Genomic DNA, 20,755 nt, shown 5'->3' with positions numbered 1-20,755 from the left:
TTTCTGTTTGAATACGCTAGGGTTCCCTACTGCCTTTAATTTAAAGGAAGGAGGGTAGGGGCAGGGGAGGGAGGGAGAAAGATCGGTACTGTGATCACCACAACAGCTGGTGTTTGTTTGTCTTTCCAACATCGTGGTTAGCACACACTCCAGGAACACCAAGCTGTAGGTATCTGCAAGAACTAGGAGTTTCCTTGGTCTGCTTTCTCCCATCATGCTTTGCACATTCTCTTTGTTGACACACCTGGCTATTCCCTGCACAATCACCCTGGCAACACATTTAGTTTGCCACCTTCCTCAGGAAATGTCTGCAGCCCTCCCTGTCTAGGCCACCATCACACCTGCCAGCAGCACTCTCCTAACAACCCATATCCACGCTAGAGTGGGGTGGTCACCATCTCAGGGCCCCATGGAAGAAACTGTTCAAATTTTACCTTCCTGCATTACTGTTAATTTAAGTGTGTCTCAGTACTAGTTTACCCATTAAACAATGAAAAGACCACAAAATAAAATATGAGGATAGAAATTTTTAAATCTAGTCAAGTCATATGTTAACTGTACAAAGTTAACCCACCCATCCTAGAAATACTTTATTAGATGGGCTACTTTTACCACTTAATGAGCTAGCCAATACAAACTTGCACACTAAGTAATTGTTTTTAAAATAGCAAACATTCTATAAAATGTAACAATCAAAAACTTAAAGACAACACATTACTCTATTAAAATCTAAGTATTACTCTATTTCTATAGATTCCCCCTCCTCTAACTCCATTTATCAGTTCGTTTCTTCAGCCCTTACATGAATTTTCCTCCAAACTAAATTCTGTATTCATTCATTCTCTTGCCCAATCCTTTTAACCCCTCTTATTCTTCCAATCTAACAGAAAAGTACAATAGTGTATTTATCATCACTGTTATCAATTTTGTCTAAAATAAAGGACACATAAAAAGAAGTGAAGGTGATGTATCTCTAGCCATCAATAGACCAAGCCCCGTGTACCAATATACTGGGCTATTTCATCTCCTGAAATGGTTAATGGAAACCACATGACAATTAGCGAGTCTGATGGTATTGCATCAGCAAGTCCACAGGCTGTGCACCTAGTGGGGGCAACAGAACACAGCCAAAATAGCCAGCCAAATTGTGTTTGCCATTCCAGAGGAAACAGACACAGAGGAACCATCAGCTCTCGGATGACTGCCGAGATTAATGACTTTGAAAGCATAAGGAGCAGTGGCCTAAGCATCAACTCTGGGATGCATTTTTTGGAAATATTTCTTTTATGTTATGGGTATTTTGCCTACATGCACATACATGTGTACGTCATGCATGCCTGGTGTCATGGGTCCCCTGGAACTGGAGTTACGGACACTTGTGGGCTGCCATGTGGGTGCTGGTAACTGAGCCTGGGTCCTCTACAGGCGCAATCAGTGCTCTTAACTGCTGAGTCCTCTCTCCAGCCCACTACAGAAGAGGCTTGAGAAGCAGAGCCATTCTAGGAGGAAAATTATGTGAGGGTGTAAACTGTGCTGCAGGGAGACGCAGTGCTTCCAGCAACAGCTCGAGGAAAACCAGTGCGTTCGTCTAATCATCACCAAGAATTTTTCAAAACCACTCAGCATGCAGTGGTGTCAGCCCTGGGAGGGTCATCAGAAGGAGGAGTATTGTGGAAATTTATCACCAAGCAAACCTAAAATCTCCTGACAAGCTCATCACACAGCACAAATCTAACAGTAAAAGGCAACATGTTAAGCCAGTGGTTCTCAGCTTCCCTTATGCTGTGACTTTTAATACAGTTTTTCATGTTGTGCTGACCAAAACCATAAAATTATTTCATTGCTACTGCATAGCTGTAATTTTGCTACTCTTATGAACCATAATGTAAATATCTGATGTGCAGGATATTTGATATGCAATCCCTGTGTTCAACCCCCAAAGAGCTTGTGACCTACAGGTTGAAAGCCTTAATATATCACAGAATTGAGCCAATACAGGGAAAGGAGTGTGTGTGGGGAGGGCGCCTTCAAAGCAGCAGCTGAAGCCAGAGCAAGGCAGATGGCACCACTCTCTCACCAGGGTCCACGAGCTAAGCTCCGCCTCTCCAGCCGCCAGCTGTTCTTTGTTCATCAGACAACAGCAGCACCACACTAGAATTTTTTGGCTCTCATCTGCAGAAAATAAAACTAAAATGAGCAGACTTTATCAAATAGGAAAACCTCATGCAACAAGCTGGGCAAGGCCTTAAGAACATACTTAGAAAACCTCATGCAACAAGCTGGGCAGAGGCCTGTTTGTGGGCACGGCTCACTGTCCAGCTCCTGTGTGGTCAACTCTTTTTCTGAAGCAGCAGCAGTTTTTAAAGCCAAACAAGAGGGATGGAAAGAGCTGAAAGTGCTGGGCTCTTCAAGATGTTTCTAATTTCACATTTCAAAGATCAGTAGTTTCCATCTTTTTAAGGCAAAATAACTACTCTCTGTCCCTGTCTCTGATAGCCAAATCTGCTCCAGGCAGAGACTTACAGCACAATTAGTTTAAATAAAACTAACCTATCAACTGAAGCTGTTAGCACACAGGCTAGACACAGCAATGCAGACCCTGTGGTGGGAGAGAGGTGAGGGAGACATACCCAGCCCTGCAGCATCCTCAAAGACACGCCGAGTGCACCTTCCAGCCTCCCAGAGCAAACAGTGCTTCCAACAGCTTTGCTATCAAAGGCGCAGGGCAGCACAAACTACAGGAGATCTCTACCTTCACTGAGAGCACCCATCCCTTCATAATCTTTAGGCCTAGTTTTCCCCCAGTGACAAACCATTAAGCTTTTGCTTTGTCGATAATTAATAACTCTGAATAAACTCACCAGGGTCATTCTGAGGGACATTCATTTTCCTATGAGCTTAAATAAAGCACCAGGGGGTATAGTCTTGCCTAACGTACAATAATTTCCAGACTCAAAACTTTCAAATAATTCTTTCAGGCCAAACTGATATCTCAGAGTAAAATATGACTGCTGTACTTGACCTGGTGTAAATTTCTGATATGCCTCACTGTAAAGAATGTGATGTACTAGGAAACAGTTTCAAAGAGGGAGGGAGGAAAACGGTAGTTTATGAAAAGTAAACTCCAAAGAATTAAAAGATGGGCAACCCCATCCCCAGGTGTTGAGTGACTCTACACATTTAGCTCAGCAAGTCTATCATTTTTCTCTCATATGGAATTAAAAGAGAACTAGGGACATTCTCCCAATCTTTGCTCGGATGTGCTGTGCTGGCATGTCCCGTGGTTAGTCAGCACACGGCTCACTATGCTTAGATAGGTCACAGACATAAGGAAGCCACTGCTGGTCACCTGAGTGCCATTAACACTCCATACAGGGATGGCCAGGAGCTTCTTCCCCAGAGGCCCCATGGCTGGAACTGGGCATCCCACAAGGTGATACAGGAAACTGCCTAAGATCCGATAGGATCCACCATCTGATCTTGGCACACACTTGAATTCTAAAAATGAGCGAAAGGAATAAGTATGTGCCAACATACATCTGCTGCTAATAGCTCACTGTTTGGTATCTTAACTGAGCTTCCAGATAAAGGCTACACTCTCTACACCTTAGTCCTCAGTTTAGAAGTATAAAACAGCAGTTATCTGAGATGATGAAGACTATTTTAGCTGCTAGGTTGCTGTTCTTGTTACAGGAATGGATGTTCATAGGGTGCATGGGATGCTCTGCAGCTGCTGGCAATGAGAACCAGAACTCTAGGCTACAGGGAAGGCAGTGAGTCCACGCAGTGTTACTGAGGATGCTGTACTCACCCTCTTCTCCAGGTCCTTCCTCTATCCTCTCACCCTAACCAAAAGACTCTTTCCACCAAGAAGATATGTACCCAGTTGGGTGTGGTGGCGCATGCCTATAATCCCAGCACTTGGGAGGCAGGGGCAGGCGGATCTCTGTGAGTTTGAGGCCAGCCTGGTCTACAAAATGAGTCCAGGACATCCAAGGCTACACAGAGAAACCGTCTCGAAAAACCAAAGAAAACCAAACCTTATAATATAGGTAAAAGTACATGAGTTAATGAACCGTGAAGCAATTAACTGGGTATCATTAGTACCAAGTTTAATTATAGAGAATTTAAAATGAGGTAATAAAAATGACTATAGACAAACACTGGTGTTTACATCATGAAGTGGTTCCTCTCTCCACTGTAAGAAGCCTTGTTTTCCTATAGGCCCACATGCATGAGCCTGTGTGCATGCATGTGTGTCTCTCTCTGTGTGTGTGTGCGTGTGTGTGTGTGTGTGTGTGTGTGTGTGTGCGCGCGCGCGCGCGCCTGTAATACACAGAAGCACAGGAAGATGCACACACTTGGTGAGCTGCCCCGTGGAAACATGAGGTTACAATTTATATCCCTGTGCCTCATTAGAAGTACAGAAAGGGAACTACTCCTAGGAGTTTGTGTGTTGAGACTCTTACCGTATGCTAAGATGAGAGGATTCAAGCAAGTTTTCGCCAACAGCTGACCAATTGTGGGGAACCGTTCCAGTATCGCACGAGAATCCTATGAAAACAACAGCCACATGTTTTGATAATTAAAGAGGACTATGAAACTCAACTGAGCAACACAATTCTTCAAGGGAGCCTGAGTGCTCCTATGCAGCCTATTTTAGGATGTGTGCGGGGAGAGTAGAGAAAAGCTCTAGGAAAGAAGCTCAAAATTTAACTTATACTTCATACTTAAAAACTCAGTATGATTAGTTCGTTTCAATTGTTTCTGTGTTTGTTTTGAAACAGGGTTTCCCTGTGTATCCTTGGCTATCCTGGACTCCAGGCTGGCCTTGAACTCACAGAGATTTGCATGCTTCTGCCTCCCAGAGTGCTGGGATTACAGGCGTGCACCAGCATGCCCTGTTCTGGTTGTTTCAATTTTATCAGAAAGTTAATTGTATTTTGCAAAAACATAATTGTCAGAAAAACTATTTCTTTGTTGTTGTTATTGTTTGAGACAGGGTCGATCTACTTAGCCTTCCCTGTCTTAAAATTCACATGCTGCCCTCAAACTCACAGAGCCCAGCCTGCCTCAGCCTCCTACATGCTGGGACAGGCCAGGCAGGAAAAACTAATTCATTTAAACACAGCATAGACTGAAGAAGAGTAAAAGCAGCACTGGTGATTAGTGCACACATAACCCCACCTCCTAGCACTGTAAACTGTCCTGAGTAGGAGAAAGTCTCCTCATCACTCAGCTGCTCGGAGGAGCCAACTCCATGATGGGAGGTGTGGGCCCACAGTGGGGCCTGGGAGCAGTGGGTAGCACAGTGCCAGGTGGTCTCAGCAAAGGTGAGGCTTGGCTCTCATGGGAGGACAAACAGCACTACAGCCCAGGGTGTCACATGGGCTCAGGCAAATCACGGAAGCACGCCAGCCTATGGGCACCTACTGCTGTATATAGTGGCTCCAGCCAGAGTTGGGTGGTACAAAGAGCCCATGAGCTACAATGGCAGGCAAAAACCACAGCCCATTTGGGACCAGCTGCTTCCTAGTGACCAAGGCAGCCACTGGCACCACTTTCCCAAGGTGGGCAAAGGTCAGGGGCACTGGCTCAGCCCAGCACAGCAGGGCACAAGGTTCCAGGACAGGCAGCAGAGCACACACCAGCCTAGGAATAGGTCCCAAACCACGGAAGCTGTGGTTTCTCTGGTGGAACAGCAGAACCGCCCCTCCCCTGTTTGGGAAAGGGGAAGGGAAGGGGAGCCAAGGTGCTAGACACAAAGGCCAGGGCCAAACAGAAAAGAAGAAACCCGAGCACAGCCAAGCCTCCGAACAGGTAATAACATCTGAAATCATGCTTAAATGTAAAGAAAGAAAGAGACTGGAAAAAAAAATGACAGATATAATAACTTGAAATTAATAAAATTAAAAGGAATAAGACACATAAGACAGAAAAAAAAAACAGTGACAGAGCTTTTGATCCTATAAGATGCCATATTAGATGACTTAAAAATAAAAGCAGAAAGTAAAGAAACAAATGGCTTAACTGAGACTGACACATTACTGATGATGGTTATTACCATATCGGTATTTCTTATTCTAGCCTTAATAACCATAATGGATTTTGTGTGTGTGCCTTCTCAAAGAAAAAGGCTTTTAGAGATACAAAAGAGAAATATGAAAAGTAGAGCCAAGCCTTATAAGAATAATGAGAAAAAATTATAAATAAAAATAAAGATACTAAGATAGAGATAGAGGAACTAATACCAGAGCCTACTGAGATACCATATAATGAAAATAAAGAAAGTCAGACAAAGGTTATTAGAAAAATCAACCATAGCTTATCTGTTTATTATACAATAAGTGCCAGCAAACAGTGGCCACCCCCAAAGTTATGAAGAATTTAGAAGGCATCTCATAGATAGGCTAGATTTTAAAAAAAAATTAAGGATGCAACTTTAATAGGAAAAATTAATATTTAAAGGTCTTAAGAAAATACAAATTGTCAAATGCTTTAATTGAGTCAAGCAAAGTCATCTGAAAAGGGATTATAGGCAAAATGGTCCTAGAAACAATGTGTTTTCTAGAGATAATCCAAAAAGAAGGCCCCAGCCTGCTGAAGTATGCAAGGTGTGGTAAAGGCTGGAATTGCACTAATTAATGTAGATCTACAAGAGGCAAACATTGTCAGGAAATGCCCTAGGAGACCTCATATCAAATTTAAGTCGGCTGCTTCCGGTCAGTAGCGAGGAAAGTCATGTGCAGGACAATGAGCAGCCCTGCTCTGGATACAGGCATTAATAACCCAGATAGCAAAGTCAGAGTAGCTTCACTAGATAAAGGAGAACTCAGGGAAGGCCAGAAACCAAGCACCCTGGCAAAGTGCTATGAATGATGAGACACAAAAGTTAAAATTACAGTTAGACAGAATTGAGATTGAAGGCTTAGTAGACACAGGAGCAGATGTAACAACTTCACAAGATTCCTGGATTCAGCTTGGCCACTTAAAAGGATATCTACACAGCCCCTAGGAATTGGGATATTGTCTCAGGAAAAACAAAATCTAAAATGGATTAAATGCATAGGACCAGGAGGTCAAACAAAAAACTTAAAGCCATATTTGGCTCAGAAAGCTTCAGCTATAAGACAACATAATCAGACTCTATATGCTGAATTAAGAATGCAGATTATAGTCAGTGATACTACCTTAAAGCAATGTCATATGATAGATTCTGTGTTTCATTTTGTAGCATTTGGATAATTAAGATATGTACATATGGTAACACATCATACAACTGATACTTACTCAAGATTTCAATATGTCTCTGCCCTGAGTTTGAAAAGGCTGATTCTGAGATTACACATTTATTAGAAGTGATGACAATCTTGGAAATGCCTTTACAGATTGAAGCAGATGATGCTTCTACATATGTATCCATTAGAATACAACAAAAATATTTTAAACATTATGGCACAGAAAACCTTAGAGATATATCTTGCATTCTTACAAGACAAGAAGTTATAGAGAAATCTAGCAGAATTTTAAAGGAAATGCTCAAAAAAAAAAAGGAAATGCTCATATGGAATTTCCCAGAGATAGACTAAATAATGCTTTACTGACTACTTTAAATTTTTAAATGATAACTGCAGAATGGAAGTGGAGAGACAGGCATTGGGAAAGAAGTTTTGCCTTTGTTTCAACCAGAGAAGAAAAGCTATGGATTCCTTCAAAGTTAATAAAGATTAGATTTGACTGGGGCGATCTCCTGAAGATCTAGGCTGCAAACATGAAGGAAGAAACCAAGGAAAACAACAACACAGGTAACATAAATTGCTGGTCCCTCTTCATGGGAAAAGCTATGAGACTGGCTGAGACATGAGAGCTCGTCTCTGCACAGCCAATAAATTTTGTTGGCTACAGAATCCTTAAGATTTATGTCATCTTTTCATTTGGCATGGGTGAAAATTTACATTACAGTTTGGTTACACAGTCCAAACTAGCTTGTAAAGACAGATGAAGCTGGTCGAGGTGGCACAAGCCTTTAATTCCAGCACTCGGGGAATCAGAGGCAAGCAGATCTCTGTGAGTCTGAGGCCAGCCTAGTCTACAAAGCAAGTCAGGGACAGCCAAGGCTACACAGACAAACTCTGTCTCCAAAAAAAAAAAAAAAGAAAGAAAGAAAGAAAAGAAAAAAGAAGAAAAGAGAAGAAAGGAAAAAAGGCAGATGCCTTTCACCTGCTCAAACAAAGAACAGAGAATCATCCTTGGCTGAATTGTGTATACTGCACATCCCATGCATGTGTTAATGCAAAAATGTGTATTACCTTTAAAAGTTTATGTTTACAAAGTAAAAGGACTAGAGCCAAGACAACAAGACAAGTAGCTCAGATAACCCAACCTCACAGACTGCCTCATTACTGTTTCCTCCAAAATCTCCATCTAAGACAATTTCAAAATGGCTATCTAAGATGGTCCAACCTCAAAGACTGTTCCGTCCAGGAATTCAGGTAAGCCCTGAACTTTCCCATCACACAGAAACTGGACAAGAAATGATACAGCTAGCTCTCTTAGAATAGGCCATTATCCCAATTTTCTTAGGGCCCCCAAAGAGAACATCGCCCTCCAGGCAGCAGGAAGCAATTTTTTAAAAATGACAGCCGATTCCCCAAAAAATGGAGTGGGTGGGTTTTGGTAGTTCAGTGGATGATGGCTGTCTGTAGCCATTTAAGGGGGGTTGGTTGCAAGTTGTTAATGGTCTTGGTCAGGGAGGAAACTAATTAAAGAAGGTTGGATTCAGGGATCTCTTTTTCTCTTTCTTTTTCTTTCCTTTGTCCTTTCTTTTTTATCTAGTGTTAAGGGAAAACGGGAGGAGAAGGAATGGAAAGAAAAAAGAGGGGATATAGGAATGATAGGATAAAAGGGCATATTATTGAATCTACTTTTAAACTAAAGAGCATTGTTTGGGCTGGAGAGCTGGCTCAGAGGTTAAGAGCACTGGCTGTTTTTCCAAAGGTCTTGAGTTCAATTCCCAGCAACCACATGGTGCCTCACAACCATCTATAATGAGATCTTGTGCCCTCTTCTGGTATGCAGGCGTACATGCAGGAAGAACAGTTTACATAATAAATAAATCTTAAGTTTTACATTGGTATGGATCTTTGTATATTGATACAAATTTAAGGTTACTCTTGCTACAACATACTGTATATATGTTTCAACTCTTGACTATGATATTGTACCTACTCAACTCATTTAAAATGTAACATAAAGTTATGGTCCTTGAAAGCTGCTATTTACAAACTGTTTAGGATAATTAAGAAATGCAAATTAATAGTCAGCCAAACTTGTGGTCATATTAGGTACCAGTTTAATTACAGAAATAAGTGTAGTATTTAGCCTCCTGTAGATGTTTTCAAAATTAAACAAACAGTAAAAAACTAGAAACAAGCAATGCTTGCCTACTCAGATATTCTATAGATAGATGGCCTTCAAAAACCTCAGAGATCTACAGAATATGGCATTTAAAGATGTTTTATTAATAAAAGGCTTTTTTGACAGTGAGAATTATTGGCCCCTGGTAGCATCCTCATTCTACTTCAAAGATGATGATGGACATCAAAGAACTTCCATGTGAAGTTTGTTTCAAATGTGGCAGAAGCTACCTACTGGGTAAGAAACTGCCCTTGACTCAACTGCAGAAAGGGCTGGACACACTGGATGCTGGGAAGTCAACTGTAAAGCTTTGCCAAGACAAGGTAGGCAGTCTTTCATAATCCTGCTTCACAGAAAAGTCTGTCATATAGTGGGAAAGATGACTGAAGATAACCCAACGGTACAGAAAAACTATGGGTGACAGTCCAAGAAGCCAGCTATCTCTCTAATTTCTTTAGTTTTGGAAGGTCCTTGCTCTGCATTTCCTGTCTACTAAGGTAATATTTATCCTTCTCAGGTCTTTGATGGGGTTGAAGACCAGATAGTTATAGTCTCACAACTAAGCTTAAGTTTTTTTTAATTTACTAAAATGTTTTAAGGTCTAAAGATATTTGTAAGTTGATAAATGCAAGTTATGATAAAAAAAATTATTTAGATACAGAACTCTAGACTCAACCAGACAGATAGACAGTGGAATACTTTCTCCAAGATTGCCAAATACAAATGGACTGGACATTGTGAATTTAATTCTTAACTATAGTTTTCATAACTGTTCTTATTGAATACAGTTTACTAATGTAAGAGAAAGAGCCTTTACTGAACTAAAAGGAGAAGGTCTTGGGGGATGGTTTTATGCACTGTGTATTCAGATGCTGATTTCTATGCCCCAAAGATCTGGTTGTGGTCCTGATGTGGGCATTGTCATTACTGTTGAATCATCTCCTGTCTCAATGTTGTGTAAAGATTGTTGTCCATCATCTCTGATTGGTTAATAAAGAGTTGAAAAGCCTATATCTGAGCAGAAAAGTTGAAGTGGAACTTTTGATCCCAGGAGGAGGTCCCAGGTGGAGAAGAGAGAGAGAAGGTGGCTATGAGGGAATTGCCAGAAAAAAAAGTGGCCATAAGAGAGGTCAGCATGAGGAGATGGAGGGAGCAGGAGCAGTCAGGGTGAGACTAAAATGGCAAGTAACCAGGTGTTTGGCTGGGAAGTAGGCCGATGTCAGGATTAGTCGGGTTAATTTAGGTGGGGCTAACTGAGAATCTGCCCAGCTATAGTGCCTGAGGCTTACTAAAAAAGGTAATAGGTCTCTGTGTCATTATTTGGGAGTTAGAGAGGGCATAGAAAAGCCCATATGTTTAATTTTACAAAGTTCAAAAGCAAGACGATACTGAGCCCACGTGTGAGGAAGCCAAAACAGCCTGATGAAGGGGACCCTGCCAATGTCTAGACAGGGAGGCAAACCTCGTCAACCTGAATCAGACCTGGGCAGTCTGATACCAGTTGGTTCATTGTCAACATATTTAAAACACAGTACAATCTGGGAAAAAGCTTCCAAGCAACAGTCACCCCATTCTAGGTTTCCTGGAAACAGTCATTCCAATTCCAGGAGCACAATAAAGCTTAATGTGTGACTACACGGAAACTCCTTTACAAAGCACACACATGTGACTATGCAACTGGGTTCCATAACTACAGGGCCTCAAATCAGTGTGGTCTCTGACTGAGACAGCACAGAGGTCAGCAGGATATAAAGTCATATTACATCCCCACTAAGGCTAATTTCTATAACTGGGAGCTAAAAAGGACGTCTAGTATAAACATTTGGGGATTTGGGTGAGGTCTGCCACACAGATAGCAAAGGATCACCAGGTCATTAACACTGACCACTCTCAGCAATCTGGGTGGGAGAGCAGAGGTCCCTGGTTTCCCTAGTCATCTGTGGGCAAAAAGGACCTTTGTGCCCCCAGGATCCCCAATGCTGCAGCAGGAAGTTCCTTGTGTGGTCCCAGCATGAGGGCTGGGCCTACACTTTCTGAGACCAAATCATGTCAACTTACATAAAAAAGTTTCAAAAATTAGCACCACTTGTTCACACAGCCTTTCCTTCTAATGTCTAAGGACGTATGAACTCATTATTTACAGAATGACCTGCAGAAACCTGCCCTTCAAGTTTCTCATTGGCTTTGATGAACAAACAAAAAGAATTACAGGAGGGTCCTTTTATGTTAAATAACAATTAGACTTTCATATTCAAATTTAAAAGTAACTATGAAACACCAATGTTGGCGTTCTTCCTCAGATGGAAGGTATCCTGGGACTCAGGAGCCTAGGAACCACACAGCTTGGAGAGGAGGCCTCCTCAGCAGAGGTGCTGCAGCCCTGAGGGAGGAGATCCTTGGCTGAGCTGGAGTCCTCAGCTCAGTTTAATAGTTCTGTTTTGCTACTCCACTTCTTCAGAGTCCCAGCACCCAGGGGAGGGCACCCCCAAATGAGCTCAGGAGCTCAAGAGCCTCTGTCCAGCTCACTTCTTTGTTTCTTCCCTTCTTAGCTTCTTCCAATGAGAGTCACACCAGGCAGCAAATTTCATAAAAGAATGTATTGGGAGGGATGAATCCAGGGCTTGGAGGGACAAGTCCAGAGGTGGCTGCCTCTGTTCCCAAGAAAACACAGCAGGGAACTGAACAGCAGGCAGGGCTTATATAGGATGTTGGGGAGGGGGGCAAGGCGGCCAAGGTGGCAGCGGCCTCTCAAGGGTGAGGATTGGTGGGATTTCAAGTCCTGAGCTTGGAAAAGCTCCGGGATTGGTGGGTCTTCCTGATCAGAATCTGGTGGGATTTTTCTGTAGGGTAGGGTCTGGGCACTCTCCCTCCTCAGGGAGAGCTATAGCCACTAGAAAACGACCATTAGGGCCATTATGCCTGGAGGGAGGGGCCTGATTGTTGGAGCTCCTAGGCAGGGACCTGGACACTTTCCTGCCTTGAGGCTTACAAAGTTTACAAAGGGAGTCCACAACAGGGAAGGTTTTCCCCATGCTTGAGTTGGCATCAATAGACAATAACATGAAAACATGGCTCTTAGCCAGCAAGGCAGTAGTACACACCTTTACTCCCAGCACTGAGGAGGCAGAGGTAGGTGGATCTCTATGTGTAGACCAGCTTGGTCTACAGAGGGAGTTTTAGGACAGCCAAGGCTATATGTAGTCCCCCAACCCAAGAGCTCTCAGTGTTGTTCCTGAGCAGCCCCCCACGAAAGCTTTAAGCGGTGTGCTGCCAGGACTGTCAGAATCCCTCATTCCCACTGCAGGGCTGTCAAAGCCCTTCCTTCCACCCCAGACTGACAAGACAGGAGCACTCAAAATGGCAATTCCTGTCAGAGCAGAAATGCTTCCTCAGCAGGAGCAGGCGCCCTTCCTGCCTCAGCCTACTGCCGTCATGGGAGCTGCCTACAATGGCACCACCTCCTCTCCAGACTCTGTCAGCAGCAGGAAAGCCTTCCCTGCCATGGACTCCCTTTGTAAACTTTGTAAACCCTCAAGGCAAAAAAGTAGCCAGGCCCCTGCCTGAGGAGCTCCAGCAGCCCAGCCTCTCCTCCAGACCTCTCTGTCATAACAGCAATCCCAGCCTCTGTAACTCATTAAGGTCATCTCCAGCCCCTCAATAGGACTCATCCCAGAGTATGCTAATTTGAGGTGAAAAGTCTAGACAAAACCCACCAATCTCTGAGCAAGAGAACTGACCAGTCTCTGAGCTTCCCACAAAAACACACCAATCTCTGAGCAGGAAGCCCACCAATCCCCCAAACTCCCCAAGCTCAGGACTTGAAATCCCACCAGTCCCCACTCTGGAAATATCTGTCCTAGAAAGCTTCACCCCTAAGAAACCCTACATAAAATGGCAGAGGCAGCCACTCCTGGATTCATCCCGCCAATAAATCTCTTTTAAAGAGATTTACTGCCTGATATGGCTCTCTCATTGGAAGAAGAAAAGAAGCAACGAAGAAAAGTGGAGCAGGGCTGAGGCACCTGAGCTTCTCAGCTCAGCGGGGATACCCTCTCCTGGGAGCTGCCACACCTCTGCTGAGGGGGCCTCCTCTCAGAGCTGTGTGGTTCGTGGGCTCCTGAGCCTCAGGATGCCCTTCCACTGGGACACCATCCCACCTCAGAGCTGTGTGGCTTCTAGGCTTCCGAGTCCTAGAGACCTTTCCTCAGAGCTGTAGCACTGTCATTAGCGATACCTTTTCCCCTCAGAGCTGTGTGGTTCCTGGGCTTCTGAGTCCTAGGATACCCTTCCATCTGAGGACCAGGAAGGCCAACACTATATGCAATTTGTGTCAGTAGGAAGATAAATGTGAATATAAGCAATAAATTATACATTTAAAATTCACTATTTGAAAGTATCTCCTAAAATATTTATTAGTAGAGATCTGAGTATCTCTTAGGAGGACCTACTTGAGTGTAAAGCTGAGGGAAGCGCAAACAGTCCTACAACAAAGGGCACAGGGACAAACCCCATTTACTACTTACAACAAGCAACAAAGCCCTGTAATCTAAAAATGATTTGCTTGGGGCAAGCATACAGTTTTGTTTTGTTTTTTTAATAGAAAGCTTGCCTAACATGCAGAAAAGGTCCTAGGTTTAATTCCAAACACTGTAAGAATAAATGAATTAATTACCTTTCTTAGCCAAGCAGTCTCAAACAGCTAAAAAGAAAAGCAGTGCTGTTCTATAACAGAAGGTATAAAACCAGCTCCTGTCTGCAGCATATATCAATAAGTTGAATTAACTCAGGCTCACAAGTCCCAAAGTAGCATTCTTGCTTGGTGGAGTCTCTAATGTCACAGGGCACTTACCATCTCCTTCAAGACTTCATACATCCGCCTCAGGAACTCCTGAAACTGGGACAAGTGAAGACAGGTGTCCTGCTGGGTTTCCTTAGAGGAGGCCTGTTCCCATACAGAAAGCTTCTGCAGCCAAAATTGATAGTCAGAAGCAAGGTCTGCAGAGTCCTGGGCCATCTCTGAGAACAGCGACGACGTCTCTTCACGGCAGCCTGCCAAGCAGCACAGGAAATGGTGAGCATGCCTCAGGTCTTCAGAGTGGGAACAGATGGAGCAGTTAGGACAGGCTCTTCTGTCAGCACATACATGACCCACCGAGGGCGAAGGCAGATTATGAGAGATGAAAACAGCCTGCTCGAGATGCTAGTGTTCTCTCAGAGTCATTTTAAATGTGTCATCCAGCTGTAGCTCAAAGTTTAACATCTGTACTTTTATCATGAGTAATGTCATTACTAAAAGTCATTACACTTCCTCAAGAGCACACTAATTGTGGACAAGAAGCACAGCTGATAATGCTTTATATCCCCTTAAGAGCTATTTTTAAATGTTCTGAATGTGAAGTTCCTTAGCATATATAAAGATGAGAAACCAGAAACATCCACGGGTGTAATGGACAGTCTGCGCCTGAGAAATGCTTCTGAAGTCGTGCCGCTTATATGCAACGTGGCTTCATATTTGGGTGTAAAACCCTCCATGCATTACTATCTAATGAATTTCCTGCCCAGTGCCTCCTCATCTCTCAGGAGGGAAAAAGTAAAGCGCATTCCTCATGCAGCACTTTAAGTGTAAAGACTTTAGGAAGCCTGGAGCTCCTGAGGCAGTGTGAGCTGTGCACCCTCAGGACAAGCCGCCTGGCCTGTGCCTGTCACCCCACACAGAGCCTTAGCGCTCACTGGCCAACTAACCTACCCAGGAGGTGTGTACCAGGTTCAGTGAGAGACCCTGTCTCAAAAAACTCAGAGATAGAGGAAGACAGTGAGTGTCAACATGTACTCAAAGGAGCGTATGCACCCACACATATGGGCACACTCACACATACATTAGCACACAAATAAGCTAATAATGGGTGAAAATAAATTTTAAAGTCCTGCCTTACATATAAAATCCAGTCACAAGACAATTTTCATAAAACATAATACATCACACGTACTAGGTGGTGGACTCATTAAGGACAGAAAATAAATCTCCTAAGCCTGATTTCTTGCCCTTGAAGTAAATGTAAGAAAGCACAAAAGGAGGCTACAGGCATCCTGTGCCTCTTTGAGTGGGGGTCAAGGGGTGTGGCCCCTGGACACCAGAAGCCCCTCCAGTCCTGTGCCTAGTGACCCCTCAGACCCCTGAGCTTCCCTGAGGCAGGGTAGCTGGCATGACATAGACACATTAGCCAAATGACACTTAGCAGCCAGAGGTCAGCATTGTAGACCTGGTACAAGCCCCTTGAGGCCTCAGTGGCCAATACACACACTCTCACTCTCTCACTCTCTTTCTCTTCTCTCTCGCCCCCCCCCCCACTCTACCCTCCTCCTTTCTCTCTCATGGCTGTAACAGTCATTTTCATCCCCTTGAGGGACTCAGCTGGCCAAACTCCACCCTACAGAGGAAAAAAAAAGCCCAAGATCAGGCCACAGAATCCCACCAATCCTTGAGCTTGCCCCAAGATCAGGCTACAAAATCCCACCAATCCCAGGCCACCTTGGAAAGCTCCATTCCTCAAGAAACCCTATATAAGGCTTGTTTACAGTTCAGTTCTTTGTTACTTCATGCCCAACCGGAGAAAGCTGTGCTCTTGTGATCTTCCAGTGGATCTCTTATGTGTGGTTTGTTGTGCAGTGTGACTTGTGGCATTCCTTGGCTCCCAACTGCCAGGAAACCTTTCTCCCCAGAGCTGCAACACTTAAATCCAGTGTCTCTTCTCTCACTGTCCTCAGTAAAGCCATCTACAAAATTCTACCCAAAAAATAATGTGGAACTTCACAAATTCCTTCCACCTCCCTCCTGGACTGCTCTAAGCATCCCTAGTTCTCATACGCCCCTCTACAAGTCATTCCACAGAAACATAAAAAACAACTTTCGTACATGTAAATCACACACAGTATACACTTTTTCACAGCTTCCTTGGAAAGAACTCCAACTCAGCCGAGGGGGGGAAACCTACCAACTCTTGGCTGAAGTGTCCAGGCTGCACTCTCAGATGCCCCTTTCATCTTCTCCCCAGCACGGCCCGCACAGCCAGGCCAGGCTTCAGGCATGCTCTGGGATACAGCTGACCCCTCCCTGCCTCCACATCGTTTCCCTGATGTCTTCTCTTGGCTATGGTGAGGTACTCTGAGCATTTACTCACTCAGTTACAGCTTCTTTTGCTGCTATGTATCAATTCTCTGCCTTCCTAGAACCTAACATAGCTGACAAATACTCAATATATATCAAAAAACAAATGATAATTCTCTGGTAGTTTTACAGTTCTAAGTTACATGTCATAGCAAAAACTGCTTCTCCGAATAATTTAAATTTTAAAATGTAAGACAAGACCTCCAAAAATAAAAATTCAAACAACTTTTAGTCGCCTGTGTGACGTGAACATATACATGCTCATCATGCTCTGGGCTATGTATGAAGTGGCTCACGCATGTGAACGCAGTCCTCAGAGTGACTCTATGGGGAATAATAGTAACACAGAGACTACATCATTACCCAAAGTGAGACCATGTAAAATCCCAGAAGTGATTGCTAGGAAAGAGCAGAGCCAAAACTGAGATCTGAACCCAAATCAGCTCTAAAGTCTATGCTCTTATGTATTTGTCAGGGTTCTTTAGAGGCACAGAACTTATAGAATGAGTGTGGGGGGGGGGTGTGCGTGGGTGTGTGGGTGTGTGTGTGTGTGTGTGTGTGTGTACATACAGACACACATATGCATATAGTATATATGGAATTTGTTAGCATGGCTAACATGACTGAGGTCCAGCTAGTCCAACGATGGCTGTCTACCAATCGAAGATCCAAGGGGCCTAGTAGTCATTCAGTCCCCAAGGCTAGATCTCTCAGCTCTCTCATCTTCAGTAGAAGTCAGAATCGTGGAGAAATAGGCTCTAATGCCAGTAAAGACCGGACTTTGAGGGAGAGTGAGAGCAAGCAGGCAGAGAGAGCAAGCGCCTTCCTTCCATGCCCTTTAGATAGGCTGCCAGCAGAAGGTATGGTCCAGGTTAAAGATGGATCTCCCCAACTCAAAAGACCAAAAGTGGGACTTTCCATTTCAAATTATTTAATTAAAAATCCCACACGGGTGAGCCCAGTCACCTCGGTTCTAGTTAATTGCAAATGTAGTCATGTTGACAACCAAGAACAGACAAACTAACAGACTTTGTGTATAATTCATAAATGGCATTGAGGACATATCAGTTTAGATATTTAAAAAGGTAAATCAAAGAAATTTTTACAGTAACAAGGGACAAAACCCACTATTTTACTTTCAAAAACTTAAAACCAACTTTGTTTAGATGTGGAAAGTTGCACAGGTCAGAGATGCCCCTCAAAAGAAACACCAGCTTCACAGTGTACAGAACACTGTACAGCTGACGGCATACCATTTTCCTAGCAACCCCCACCTCTCCTCCATGCTCCATTGTGTCAGGGCTGGCCAGCAGTCAGGGTGGGACTATGGCTCATGTCAGGCACATCAGACTCTGCTAGGAACCTCACCCTGAGTGAGGTGGCAGAAAGGCAGAGCCCAGTTACCCATCAGAAATCTTTCTCTTCTCTTCTCCCCACACCCTTTTTCTCTCTCTTTTCTCCTTTCCTCTCTCTAAGACAGAATGCCACTCTGCAACCCAGACTGGCCTCAGCCTCATCGCAAGCCTCCTGCCTCAGCCTCAAGTCTGGAGATTACCGGTGGCCACTGTGGCCAGTAGAGGGTTCTTCTTGGAGCAATCTTATGTCAAGCCCTGAATACGACAAACTCTTCTCTTCCGTGCCTAACTTTTACTGTATTTTCTTCATTCTGTTTTGCTCTCAGGGCCCCTTTTATACTCCTAAGCTTTCCCAGAAACCACAAAGAGTTTCGGTTTATATGGATTCATTTTGGAATATTTATCGTAACAGAATGAAAACTGAGACAACCTTAAATCCTAAGAACACACTAGCTTCCAGCCTACAGCTGTTGACAACTCCACTGCAAAGCAGGGAAGGAGCTCAGGGACAGGGCAGCGTGTTTGCACTGTCTAGGGACACAAGTATGGACACTTGTGGTTCTTGCACCCTTCTTCCTGTTAGCAGATGTGTCACAAAACTGTAAGCTGTAGGAACTGAGCTTCAGACAGTGGATTTTAGAGAAACTTTTCCATTTTAAAAGGTTTCTTTCCATTTTAGACACTATAGTTTTCATATGATACTTCAAGTGGTAGAAGTCTCCTTAAACAAAAGTAAGGAAGCCTGAGAGGGCTGGCCAGCACCTCTGTAGAGCTGAGGACATGAAGGTCACTGCAACATGGCACCCTCTTCCTGCTCAAACCAATTCTCATCAAGTTTTTTATTCACTCAAACATATTTTACCTGAATCTTCACCAAAGCATCTGGTTTTCTGAGCATATTGTTGGAAGCCACAGGTACACACAGCACTGGGCACAGAGTAAGAAGTTACAATCATATTAAACAAATGTGCAGAAACTAACAAGCCTACTGCAGCCATTGCAGAGAGAAGACATACCCAATTTAGATTTGTTTGTGTTGCTAGACGACTTTGTAGCTCACAGATTGTCAATATTTAAAACAGAGCTAATTATAAATCAGATATTATCAAAAGCAGCTGCATATAGTACTCTTCTGAGGGCCAAGAAAGCAAACTTTGCTTTCCCTTTTGGTCTGAAACATTTCTAAACCAGAAGTATCAGAGGTAAATCTATAGAGGCTAAATAAGGGCCATTCTTCAAGTGGTATCATGGTATAAAAACAAAACAAAACAAAAAAGCACTATTTCCCCCCGCTGTAAGTTGAGTCAATCAAACCCTCCTGTTATGAAATTTTAGCACCTAACAAGAGTCTCCCACCGAACACCATAAAACACAGTTCATGGGCACTGAACAGGAGTTAACTCCTTACCTGTAGTCAGCATCGCCACAATGATCTTGTCAGAAATGCCACCCCCACACCCCATCAGTCACTATAAAATTGAGACATGTATGTCCCGTACACCTCAGACACGCAGTATTCTTCCTCCTCTCGGGCTGACAGTCATCCAGTATACTTAACTTGCAGAGCGGAAGGTTTTGTTGCTTCACTACTGTGAAATTGATGGCTCTGCTCCTGTGTTTGCAGCGTTATCTTAACGTCGTAATGGTATATCCTACTCAGGAAGGACTTATGCAATAGAGAAATTGAGCTAGATGGCTCAGCCCTTGAGAGCACTGGCTGCTTGTCCAGAGGACCAAGGTTCAAATCCTGGCACCCACTTGGAGGCTCACAGCTCTAACTCCAGTTCTAGCAGTTCCAACACTCTCACACATATGCAGGCACAACACCAGTGCACATAAAACTTAAAAATAAATAATACAAAGGAGAAACTACAGCTCCTTCCCCCAAACATCAGGGCTTGACGAAAGTGCTGGTCGGAGGAGCTGGCTTTCCTCGTCAGTGCTGTTTCACCTGAGGTAGGCTAATCAGAAACACAGGCCTGAAATTAACAAGTGATTTCCAAACGACTTCAATTTTCAGCAGAGGCTGAGTCCATAGACTGGAGGTGCTAATTTCAAACCAGGTGCAGAGGGAGTCTCTTCAGCTGACTGTGAAGCCCTAAGGAAAAGTGATCTGGCAGATAACTCTAGGGCTTTCTTGCACTCTCCAACAGTTCCTCAGTGTTTGGAGAACGAGCTTCTCTCTAGCCTGATTCCTTTTAGCCACAGCAAGTGCTTGTGCTTGGAGCAGCAACAGAGACCCTCCATCAGCACTAGGAAGCCATTCCCCAACTCAGGACATGCCATCCTCGGCCGTAGCCCCGGCACAAACACTACTTGCACCCTCCACCGGAGCACCAAAAGCCTACCCACCAACTCAAGATGTGCCATCCCTACCCTCAAGCCCCAGCATAAACACTGACAAACCACTATTCTTGCACTCTTGTCTTCATCTAACAGTAAGACCACGGGCTTTCAGTTAAGTCCATTAGAAAGATGTGCTGAAAAGATACACTAGTAATGTGTCTTCATTTGCTTCTCGGTTGATGTGATAAGACACTTCCAGAAGCAACTTCGGGAGGAAACAGTCTAGCTCGGTTACAGGATACAGCTATCATCAAGGGAGGCCACGGCAGGAGTCTGAAACAGGAGAACACTGCTTACTGATTTGCTGCACCTCATAATTTGCTCAGCTTGTTTTCTTAAACAACTAGCATCACCTGCCTAGGGGTGGCACCACCAAAAGTGGGCTGGTCCCTCCCACATCAGTTGCTAATCAAGAAAATGTACCACAGATTTGCCCAGATGCCAACCTAAGGGAAGTTCCCTCTTCCCAGAC

General features: G+C 43.9%; 1 protein-coding gene across 4 annotated transcripts in view; it reads right to left on the bottom strand.

Moving 5' to 3' along the window:
* The window catches only part of FANCC (FA complementation group C), a 119,766-nt gene that overhangs the window by 81,502 nt on the left and 17,509 nt on the right, over positions 1-20,755 (bottom strand). For 2 of the 4 annotated variants that reach the window (XM_084784054.1, XM_084784056.1), the window contains exons 2-4: positions 14,267-14,466; positions 4,470-4,554; positions 2,078-2,172 (exon numbers count right to left, since the gene is read on the bottom strand). In XM_084784054.1, coding sequence (XP_084640180.1) covers positions 2,078-2,172; positions 4,470-4,554; positions 14,267-14,431 — 345 coding nt within the window. In that variant the 5' untranslated portion in view covers positions 14,432-14,466. Of the gene's footprint in view, positions 1-2,077; positions 2,173-4,469; positions 4,555-14,266; positions 14,467-20,313; positions 20,557-20,755 lie in introns of all 4 variants that reach the window. The other 2 variants (XM_084784053.1, XM_084784055.1) reach the window with 2 other exon arrangements.

This window comes from Acomys minous (genome assembly GCF_964271855.1).
Source record: "Acomys minous genome assembly, chromosome: 5".
Taxonomy (NCBI): Eukaryota; Metazoa; Chordata; class Mammalia; order Rodentia; family Muridae; genus Acomys; species Acomys minous.
The sequence above is the reverse complement of the archived record's forward strand: the minus strand, read 5'-3'. Positions and strand labels throughout refer to the sequence as shown.